Below are 11273 nucleotides of genomic sequence, written 5' to 3'. Positions count from 1 at the left end.
ACACACACACACACATATACATACACACAAATATACACATATATATAAATAAAACTTTTTTTTTTTGAGACGGAGTTTTGCTCTTGTTGCCCAGGCTGGAGTGCAATGGTGTGATCTCAGCTCACTGCAACCTCTGCTTCCCAGGTTGGAGTGATTCTCCTGCCTCAGCCTCTGAAGTAGCTGGGATTACAGGCACCTGCCACCACGCCCAGCTAATTTTTGTATTTTTAGTAGAGACGGTTTTGCCATGTTGCCAAGGGTGGTCTCGAACTCCTGACCTCAAGTAATCTGCTCTCCTCAGCCTCTGAAAGTACTGGGATTATAGGCATGAACCACCGCGTCCTGTCAATAAAGCCTTTTTCCATCTGGGCTCTTCTTTTACATTCACAGCAGCCCAGTGTGGTCAATAGGGTCCCAAGATAGAGAGGAGACTTTGATGCGCAAAGAGGAGGCTCTCTTAAAATGACAGGGACTCCACCTCTTTCCCTGAGACAAGATTGCCTGGAATTTCCAGGACTCTTGGCCCTCGGCTGTTTTGTAAGATATCCATGTGGGCCTTGCCCTCTGTGCTTTTTCTTTTTGGCTGTGAAGAGGAGGGAGGGCAGGAGAACCCGGCAGCGGGGCTGGCGCCACGAGCAGAGCGTCCAGGCTCAGGGAATTGGGGCGGCCTCCTGAGAGGCGGCAGCTACATGGGGAAGTGATAGTGCTGACGGCTGGAGGCTGCACAGGCCAGAAGCCTCCTGAGCATGATAGGACTTACTGTCCTCCATGTTGCCTCTGCCTGCCCCTCCCTGCCACGTTCTAATAAATGGAAAGGCGGGTTTGAGGAAAGGACAGGCTTTTCCATCTCTTGAGGGAAAAGTGGGACATGAAAGCCAAACGGGAGCAGGAGGAGAACAGCCTGACCCAGGGACGAGCTGCTTTCCTCTCCGAAGCGCAGCTTTGAGCGCAGGGGACATGGAGAAAGACTGGGCTGTCACCTTGCCCAGAACTCTTGGTAGGAGACAAGACCTCCTGAACTGGGTGGTCCCTGGGAAAATGGGCTGGCTCAGAGAACCCAGTGGGCGCCTGTCATGCCACGACTCCAATCCATCACCACCGCCATCTCCATCTCCTCTCCTGCCCCTCCCACTCTGTCTCACCTCAGCTCTCCCTGTTGTATTTTCCACAACTGCCCAGGGAGCAGCCAGGGGACTCCATTTGGTGCCGCTCCGCTGGCACCCACCAGTCAGCCAAACAGCCTCACAGACGTGGGCAGCTTCCTGGGACCCGGTGTGCCCACTGCAGGTGTTCCTAGCAGGTAGGTACGGACAGTGTGCTCTAGGGCAGGAGAGCCGCCCGAAGCCTGGCCTTGCTCCTCCCAGCCCCATCGGCATCTCCTGGCGGTTCTCCCTTCCCCTCCTCTCCCTCACTCACCCTGAAGAGCAAGGTGGGTTGGCATCTCCTGGCCCCTCACTCAGGTTTGATTAGCCCTGGCAGCTGTGCATGACTTCTCTCTCCCCGTGTCGCAGCCTCTTCGGGATGGCCGGCCAGGTCCCCCCACTCCAGTCCGTCACGATGGGCAGCAACAGCAGCACAGGGCTGGCCTTTGGAGGTGAGTCCTGCCTGTGGAGACCCAGGGGAGGGGACCTGAAGCCAGGAGGAGTCTGGGGACTCTGGACAGGGTGGGAAGGGGATAGATTGAGAGGAATGCTTAGGCATCACAGGATGAAGCAAGTGAGAAAAAAAAGTAACCATCTCTCTCTCCTTCTGCTCCCCATTCCACCTGGGCAGCCTTCACCAACCCTTTTGCAGCTCCCGCCGCCCAGCCCCCGCTGCCTTCCACCAACCCATTCCAGCCCAATGGCTTGGCGCCAGGTAAGCCTCGAGCACGGTCCCTTGTCCTGACCATCTGAGACTCCCAGGGCTCACATTACCCTACAGTCTCTCACTTAACCCTTCGTCTCATGCTGTCGGGAGAAGCAGACAGCCTGGTTCTTCCCCTGCCCACACGGTGCCAGGCCACCTAGCACCCAGGTCACAGAGCCAGATTTTAGAATTAGAAGCACACAGGCAACTACTTACTGGAGACCGCACTGAAGACTGTTTTTTTTTTGTTTTTTTTTTTGAGACGGAGTCTTGCTCTGTCGCCCAGGCTGGAGTGCAGTGGCGCCATCTCGGCTCATTGCAAGCTCTGCCTCCTGGGATCATGCCATTCTCCTGCCTCTCAGCCTCCTGAGTAGCTGGGACTACCGGCGCCCGCCACTGCGCCCGGCTAATTTTTTTTGTATTTTTAGTAGAGACGAGGTTTCACCGTGGTCTCGATCTCCTGACCTTGTGATCCGCCCGCCTCGGCCTCCCAAAGTGCTGGGATTACAGGCGTGAGCCATCGCGCCCGGCCCTGAGGACTGTTTTAAAGTTGACCAACAGTGGCAACGATTCTCCTGTCTCCAGCCCTCGGCAGTGTCCCTTTGGGCACCCAGCCCCAATCTCTTCTGTGCCCCCAAGCTTAAGCCACCTGAAACACTCATGCTGTTCCCTGCTTCCATCAGTTCCAGGCCTGTGGTCTCCTCTCACCCCAGCCCTCCCCAGCCTCTGCTGCTCTCCCTTCAGACTCATGCTGGCTGAAGCCTCGAGGCCGGAGAGAGAGGAATAAGAGTGAATGCAGCAGAGCTGTGTGGTGGGCGGATTGCTGAGGGTTTTGTGGCCCTGATTTAATCTTCACAGCAGCCCTAGGAGACGGACTGTCCCCATTTTAGAGATGAGAGAACTAAGGCACAGACAGCGTTAAAGTTTGCACCGTTTTTGCAGTTTAGCAGGTAGTGGGAGGCTAGCCCAGTCCTGCACCATGCCTGTGCCTGGAACCACTATGCCCTCCCTGCCACGCACCCCTGGGCAGGGAGAGGGCAGGGTTGTTTGGTGGTGTGAGAAGCAGCAGAGTTCCATGGCTGGTTCAGGGTATTTCCGCTGGGTCCCTTGCTTCTCATGTCAGGGGAAAACTATATCCCATTTTCCCATCTTAGAGGGACTTAGGAAAAACAGTTCTCCAGCCCACCTTCCAGAAGTTGACCTGAACCTCTCGTCTCTCACTCCAGCAGGCTTTGGGATGAGCAGTGCTGGGTCTGGCTTCCCCCAGGCAGTGCCACCCACCGGGGCCTTCGCCAGCTCCTTCCCAGCACCGCTGTTCCCCCCGCAGACCCCGCTGGCTCAGCAGCAGAATGGTAAGAGCTGCAAATGGACAACCCCTTTCACCCCATCCAGTCTCTGCATAGAGATCAGTTAGTTGTCCCTCTGACCTCATCAGAGCCCATGCAGTGCCGTTTCTGACCAGCAGGGGGGACCAGGGAAGCAGCAGACCCGCCCGGGTACTTCCACTGCTCCCTTCCCTTACTCCCCCAGTTTAGGAGGGCCTCCCTTGCTGTCTGCCTGCAGGAAGGTGGGCTGGTGTCAGCTGAGTGACTGCTCTCGCCCCCCAGGCTCTTCCTTCGGGGACTTAGGATCAGCCAAGTTGGGGCAGAGGCCACTGAGCCAGCCAGTTGGGATCTCCACCAACCCCTTCATGGTGAGTACCCCAGCAGGGGTGCTGTGGTACGGTGAGTGGGCTTTCCCTCTGGGACAATCCTTCAGAAGAGGCTGATGTGAGGTGGCCCCTGTGCCCCTTCCTCACGAAGGTCTGCGTTGTCCAAGCCAGGGCTGAGCTTGGGCCTCAGCTCTTCTGGGCGCTGGCATCTCCCATGCCGTTCCAACCCTGCCCTTGGCTCCCTTCTCCCTCACTTTCCTTCTTTTTTTTTTTTGAGACAGTCTTGCTCTGTCTCCCAGGCTTGACTTCAGTGGCCCAATCTTGGCTCACTGCAACTTCCACCTCCTAAGTTCAAGCAATTCTCCTGCCTCAGCCTCCCAAGTAGCAGGGACTACAGGTGTGCACCACCACACCTGGCTAATTTTTGTATTTTTAGCAGAAAGAGGGTTTTCCCATGTTGGCCAGGCTGGTCTTGAACTCCTGACCTCAGGTGATCAGCCCACCTCAGCCTGCCAAAGTGCTGGGATTACAGGTATGAGCCACCACGCCTGGCCTCTTCTCCCTCACTTTCCCACTGCCCTCAGCATAGCGATTTTTCAGGAGAAAGGACTCCTGGCTGCCTTTCTTCTAAGCTTCCAGCTCCTCTCCCCTAACTGGAAAATGTGTTGTTCTTTCTTTCCAGACTGGACCTTCATCAAGCCCATTTGCCTCCAAGCCTCCAACCACCAACCCCTTCTTGTAGCACTGTGTTTTTGGGGGGCCCCTTCCCTGCCTTCTGGGGCCCTCTGCTCCCTAGAGCTCTGGTGACGACTTACCTGTGGGTGTTTCTATGGGCCTTGGGGATGGTGGAGGTGCTAATGCTTTGCTTGGGGCCTACAGGTGAAAGGTGGCTGTCCTCAGATTCCACAAAGCCTCTGCTCCCCTCCCTCGTCCCACCCCCACCCAGGCAGGAAGCCCAGGAGGAGTACGGGCAGGGCCTGGCCTGGAGGAGTGATGGTTGAGGGGAGGGATTTTTTTTCAAATGATCAGTTAGGACAGCCCCCCTGCTCCCCTGCTCTCGCTGCACAGTGCTCCCCCACTCCCAGCCCCGTGGATGGAGGACATTGCGAGCACAGACTGGCCAGCCTTCCCCCGTGGGAACAGCTCTTCCCTTGGCCCAGCTCACCAGCGCTGTGCTCCTCGTGGATGGGAGCACAGTGGGGAAGGTAGGGGAAACACGAGGCACAGTGTTGACAGGGCAGTGACCAGACAGTCCCGGGAGCCAGAAGGCCCAGGTGGCCCAAGTGCTCTTGGTGGCCCAGCTTGGCCAGCACATACTTTCCTCCTGCAGCACCCCCTGCTGAAGGGGTCCCCCATTGTTTTGCTTCCCCAGTGCCCAGGATGAGCGGTTTACCTTTGAGCTCACCCGGGCCCAGCTCCTGTCAAGCACTTTAGTTAGCTGTTGGTGTCATGTTTGGATACCAGTGTTTTATATTTATACATAGAGAGGATTTTCTAATATAGCCTATTATATATAAATAGATCTATCTATATGCACATACATACATATATACACACACCCAGCCGATCTCCCGCTCCCAGACTGCTCTCATATGTGGGGAATGGGATGAATCCCCATCTGTGCCTCGACCATCAAAGCTGGAGCTCCAGGGCTGGAGGGGGGCAGCTATGTGTCCTGACCCCCACCATCCCCAGAGCCTGGGTTTTCCAGGGAAAGGCTTTGTGCAATTGCCTGGTCTTTTTTTTTTTTCTCCATGTGCCTCCCCATCCCCAAATATCTGCACCAAAGCTCATTGCAGGCAGTGTTAGAAAAGAACTGCATTGGAACGAAAGAGAAAATGGCTCTCGTGGTTTTGCTTCAGGCCACTTTGAAGGGTTGCAGGTCAGTCAACATGACTGATCCTTGACCTGGCTCTGCTGGGCTGGACTGCCTGGGCCAGTGATGATGCTGCCATTGGCCAGAGACAGGGCACAGCTGGTCCCTGTCTAAACAAGAGTCCTGCATTAGCAACGAGAAGCGTGGCGGGAGAGGGGCCGCCACTGCCGTGGACTGGAGTTTGTTTGATGTGAGGGGGATGCCCACTTGGGGTCGGGGTGGGCAAAGGAGGTTGGTGCCAACGTGGAGGTGGAAGTAGACCCCTCCTGGGTCTGGGACATTCTCTGCCCCAGGCTCTTTCCACCTGGGGATGTTGTGGCAACAGCCGTGGTGTCTGGGCTATTTGTGTGGTGACAAGACAGACCTGGTCAGGGGGTGGGTGGCAAACACCTCACCTGGCTGGGCAGAGGCCGCCTTGCTGTTTGGCCCAAGGCCAGGAGAGGCCCCTCCCTTTCCACCATTGCCCTGGCCCCGTGGCTGTTCATTCTTGGGGGTTTGTCTGGGTCTTCCACAGAGAGCAGCAAAGAGATACGGGAATTGGGTGATTGGTGTATTTACTTTGAAGATTTTTCTGGAAATACCTCTAGCTGCTGCTATTTTCTAGGCCGGGCTTGGCATCCCTGTCTTTTCCAAAAATCAGGACCCATCCTTTCTGTTCCTGTTCTTCTCCCAGCCTCTGCCCTCCTTCTGTCTCCTGGGTAGTCTCCCGCTTCGCTCCCTGACCTTTGCATGTTCCATCTCTTCTCCTTCTCCCCTCTTCTCCACCCTAGATTATTTCTGTGTCCCTCTACCTAATACTCTTACCAGTTCGTTCCTTTCTGCTTAGAGCTGGAGGGAGGGCAGCTGGAATCTGTTATGGTGTATTGGGGGAGGAGCCTTTCTGTTCTTTTCCCCCAGTTTCCATCACCCTTCCCCTATGCCAGGAGCACCGAGGTTTGGAACTGAGGCTAAACCGAAGGGCTTTCCCCCGCTTCTGTCACCCCATACTGTGTCCCAGCATCTCTTCACTGTCTGGGCCCAGACCCGGGTCCTCCCTGCAGACTCCCTCCCCTCCAGCCCACAAGGACTCCAGCCTGCTCGCTGGCCAGAGCTAGATGAGCAGTAAGAAGTTAACGCCAGGTCAGCCTCAGGCCCCAGGGTTCTCTGGGCACAGGCTGACACTAGGAGCTGCCTTCCTTGGCTGGGGACAGCCTCAGCAGCTCAGGCTGCAGCACTCCAATGAGCCGCCTCTCCTGGAGAGTAGCAAAGAATGGAGAAAGGCCTGGCCTGAGAGGAAATGGAGAAAACATTGCCTGGTAGCTGCAGATTCAAACCCACTGCACACACCACGGGGCTAGAGTGACTCACCTGGGCTCACACCAGTCTTCTGGCCAATGCGGGGACCATGCTCTGCTGACAGCAGTCCTCTAGCATGGCCCCAGCATTCAGCCGGTCACCTGTGGGCCATCCCCACGTGAGGAAGCAGGAGTCAGCCCCCAAGTGTCTCCACATTGGAGCTTGCAGGTCAGACCTGCAGGCCAGGAAATGGTCGCAGGGCTGAGGGTAGGGGCTGAATGTGTGGCTCTGTCCCTGTGTTGCTTTCCACAGAGGAGCAAGGCCTCAGGCTGAGGAAGGAGGCGCACGCTGGAACAGCCTCGTCTCTTCCCTGTGGATTCCCCCAACCCCATAACATTCTTCCATAGGGGCTGAGAACGCAGTGCCCCGTCCCTGATGGATGAAAAATGGACCCCTCAGGTCAGGAGAGGCAGAGCTGAGGTTCTGCCACTTCCTGTCCCTGGGGAGCCACTCAAGTTACCAGGGCTACCGGCTGAAATAAATATTTTCGGGGTAGGGCCAAGGGCAGTGTGTTGCCAAGGCAACTGATGTAGGCCAGTTGCGTGACTCCAGGCTTGTCCTGGTACTCAGGGGGTCCGATCACCTGGCATTGATCACCTGGCATTGATCAGTACCCACCCCACCCCTGAGGCTTGCCCAGACACCAGACCCTCAGATCCCTGCTCTTCCTGCCTTTCCTGCCCATGCATCACCTAGCACCCAAGGTTCAGTGACAGGGTGGTTTGGAGCTGGTCACTGTCATAGCAGCTGTGATTTCACAAGGAAGGGTGCTGCAGGGGGACCTGGTTGATGAGGAATGGGAAGGGGAAGGTATAAAGAGACCTTCCTCAGGTATCTTCAAGCCTCAGGGAGTAAAAAAGGCTCCTGGGCCAGGAGTGCAGCAGGGACAGGGGCCCTTTGGTGGCCTCCTTGAGGCAGCAGCAGGACTGGGAGGGGGAGGGGTATGCACATGTCTTTTGTGTCCCTGCCCCTTTGCACATGATGCCTGTATCCAGGCCCTTGGCCATGTGGGGCTATGGCCTTGAACACAGTCCAGTTTTGGTGGCCATTTACGGAGCCATTGCCTCTCTGGCCAACACCTACCACTGGGCAGTTGCCAAGCCCCGCCCCACACCACACCACCTGTGCTGCGAGCCTCTCCTGCACCCCAGTGGGGCTTTGGCTTACCAGGGGTCACCTGGAGCAAGCCCTGGGTCCCACCTGCATGCTGGCTGGGTGCTGGTTGGTTCCCTGCATCTCCCTCTCAGCGTGACCTTGGAATAGGTGTGCGAGGACCCCAGCTCCATGTACACGGCACTTGTCTCCCAAATTCCCACTCACGTGGGGCCCCTTCCCCAGGAAGCAGGAAGCATGGTGGGAAGCCCTGCCCGCGCTGCTCGGGCTGCCCTGGCCCTTGCACTAGGTCTGGGTCCTTGCTTCTGTTCTCTTGTTATGTCTTTGTCATACCTTGTCCCTTCCCTAAGGGAGCTCCTCCCTGAACGCCATCTTTATGGGGGCTGCACGTTGGCCTCTCCTCCCTGACTCAGCTTCCCCCTTTAGGCACCTTAGTCGCCTTGGGTGATATCTCAGGGTCCTCTAAGTTCCCGCCAGGTGTCACTTGCTGGTTTGTCTTGTGCACCTTCACCCCCATCCCCCTGCGGGGGGAGGTCAGTGGTCCTTGGATCAGAACTGAGTGCAAAAATGTCCAGTCCCCAGCCCAATCGCAATTTTTTCAAGAAGCAAAGGGTACCTCCACCAGGAAGTCCACACATCCATGGTCAGAGCCTTCAGGTGGTCCCGGGATGGCATTTTTGGGCAATGGTGGTGAGGAGGGGCCCAGAGCACTGGGGCAGCCCGAGGGGGTCTTCCTGAGAGATGGCCTCTTCCTCCGAGGTCTCCTTCAGTGGCCACCTGACTGGGTTCCAGTGAGTATGGTCTGTGCACAGGGACTACCCCCTGAACCTACTTATTCCAAGTCACCTATCACCCCAAACCCTAAAGAAACAATCTCCAGCTCAGAAATAATCCAGCGTAGTGCTCAGTGACGGTGGCTCCTTGGGTTACTTGGAAGGGCACAAAACCACTCCTGGATGGGGAGGGGGTACACACAGGAAGGACACCTATAGGCCGAGGGGGGCGCCGCAGGAGCCGGCAGGGTGCGTGGAGGCCCCGCTCCGCCGCCCTCTAATCGCCAGCGCCACCACCGCTGCCAGAAGTCCGATCGCACTGGCCTCACACGGAGGCTTTCTCGGTTGCCCGGCAACGTGTCCGGACCGCAGTCAGCTGATCGGTAGAGACGCCCCCACGCTCCCTGCCCCTGTAAAGGCTCAGTCTTGGGGTCGAGGCCGCCTCTCTTGGACTTCCCTACTCAAATTCCAGCGCCCGGGCGACGTGAGGATTCGTCTCGTGGGGTGGGGGTTCCGGAGCGGTCGGCTGAGGGAGGTAGTGGGGAGCCCAGGCCACGGGCAGCAGCCACCGGGACACTCGCTGTGCGCAGAGCCCTTGCCCCAAACTTCCAGTCAGGAGCCCAGGAGAGACGGTGGACATCAAGACGCTGGACTCCCTGCCCGAGTTCACCAACTCACCCCCATCCCTGCTGGCCTCTCCCCGTGCTCAGGACACGAGACCCAGCCATCTCTGCCTCTCCTGCAGACTTTATTGCCTTTGGCCCCCGAATGAAGCCCACGGGCGGCGGCCTCGGGGAGAGCCGGGAATGGCCGCCGTGCCCCTCAGCCAGCCGCTACCCTGGGCCTGCCCTGCACGCGTGCGACTCTGCCGCCACCTGCGCGCAGACCCGCCACGTCCCGAGTCTTCTGAGAGCGAGCACAAGTTTCGCGCGGGCCGAGCGCGGCCCCAGCTCAGCCTGAGCCTGGCGGGCGCGTGCACCATCAACAAGCGCGCAGACGCGCCAGCACCACCTGATCGTCCTCTACACCCACGACAACAGCCTGCGCGTGGCGGCGGCAGGCGAGGCGGAGCAGCAGGCGTGATACAACGCCCTGCTCGAGGCGCGCGGTGACGCCCGAGCCCCGGGTTGCTGGGGCCCCCGGGGGCTTGTGGCTGTGGTTTCTCCGTGGCTCGCCCCTGCCCCAGGTCACCGAAAGTTCAAACATTAAAGGGTTTGCAGGTTTAGAGTTCTCCGGGCACAGGCCCGGCGCGGTAGCTCACGCCTGTAATCCCATTACTTTGGGAGGCCAATGTGGGCGGATCGCCTGAGGTCAGGATCGCCTGAGGTCAGGAGTTCGAGACCAGCCTGGCCAACATGGTGAAACCCCATCTCTACTAAAAATACAAAAATTAGCCGGGCGTGGTGGCACATGCCTGTAATCCCAGCTACTCAGGAGGCTGAGGTAGGAGAATCGCTTGAACCAGGGAATCGGAGGTTGCAGTGAGCCAAGATCAGCCACTGCACTCCTGGGTAACAGAGCTAGACTCCGTCTCAAAAAAAAAAAAAAAGTTCTCCGGGCACAATGAGGCCCAGGCGCTCAGGGACCCTCCTATGAGCATCTTCAGACTCCCCATCCCTGAGACCCCGGCTTCTGTGGCCCAGTCAAGTGGCCTGAGCCATCAGGGGTGTCTGCGAGAGGGGATCGAGCAAGCAGCCTTCAAGACCTTGGCGAGGCTGGGGGCAGCAGCCTCCTACCCCAAGGGGCAGGGTCGGGGCTACATAACCAAGGGAGTGGGGAGTGACTACGAGCCCATGCGGACCATTCCTACAAGTCCAGGCTCAGGAGCCTGGACCCAGGTCAAGGAGCGCCCATCACGATGTGGGGGCTGGCTGGGGACGGGTAGGGGCTCAGCGCTGCTCCTGCCCCCCTCGGCGCTGGCTGGGGAGGAAGTGTGCATCAAGTTATCGGCCCCAGAGCCTCCGAACAGGCACTGCCAGGCCAGAGCCCCTGACAAGCTGCCTCAGCTATGTCGACCTGGACCTGGTCCTTTCTCTGGGGGCACTTGATGATGTTCCCAGGGCCTGCACGCTCCGCCCGCATAGCTACAGGGGCATTGAGTTCTAGAACTCCCCGGAGGCGCCGGTGAGGAGACCTGAGACCCAGGCAGCTCTCTCCTGCTGACTGATTGGGGGGTGGCTGAGGGAGGGATAGGAGGAAGTGGTATTGTAATGCCCCCCACCCTGCCTCCTAACCCCCCACCACGGGAGGGGCTTTAAGACCCAGATGCCACCTCGGACAAGTGACCTGCAGGGCAACAAGCTGGGGTCTCTGCCCACTCTGTCCCTTCCAGCTGTGGCACCTAAGTCTTGAGTAGGAGGTTCCCCAAGAAGTTGGGCTATTTTATGGGAGAAAATTCTAGAACCCATCCCCGCCCAAACCACTGAAACTACACACTTCTGGGCTTTCTCAGCTGAAGCCCTGATCCTCTGTTTCTCTGCAGAGTTCGTGCAAGAATCTCTAGAGTCTCAGGTCGGCTGTGGCGGGGCCACCTTTCCGCCAATGGTGACATTCATGTGGACCGGCACCCTCCCCCACACACCTGCAGTGCGTTCTGTCTCCTCTGAGCCAAACAACTACCCTACCCAGCCCAGAACTGAACTCCGGGAGCCCCAGCACAAGAGGTGTGGGAGCACCA

The 11273-nt window shown here is 58.1% G+C and overlaps 1 protein-coding gene across 2 annotated transcripts in view; it reads left to right on the top strand.

The window, feature by feature from the left end:
* The window catches only part of AGFG2 (ArfGAP with FG repeats 2), a 30980-nt gene extending 23436 nt beyond the window's left edge, over window positions 1-7544 (top strand). For both annotated transcript variants that reach the window (XM_017886126.1, XM_017886125.1), the window contains 6 exons: window positions 1180-1300; window positions 1512-1594; window positions 1774-1857; window positions 3075-3200; window positions 3456-3541; window positions 4182-7544. In XM_017886126.1, the coding sequence (XP_017741615.1) occupies window positions 1180-1300; window positions 1512-1594; window positions 1774-1857; window positions 3075-3200; window positions 3456-3541; window positions 4182-4241 (560 nt within the window). In that variant the 3' untranslated portion in view covers window positions 4242-7544. The remainder of the gene's footprint in view (window positions 1-1179; window positions 1301-1511; window positions 1595-1773; window positions 1858-3074; window positions 3201-3455; window positions 3542-4181) is intronic.
* The last annotated feature ends 3729 nt before the right edge of the window (window positions 7545-11273 follow it).

This window comes from Rhinopithecus bieti, unplaced genomic scaffold, assembly GCF_001698545.2.
Source record: "Rhinopithecus bieti isolate Rb0 unplaced genomic scaffold, ASM169854v2 scaffold_14454, whole genome shotgun sequence".
NCBI lineage: Eukaryota > Metazoa > Chordata > Mammalia > Primates > Cercopithecidae > Rhinopithecus > Rhinopithecus bieti.
The sequence above is the reverse complement of the archived record's forward strand: the minus strand, read 5'-3'. Positions and strand labels throughout refer to the sequence as shown.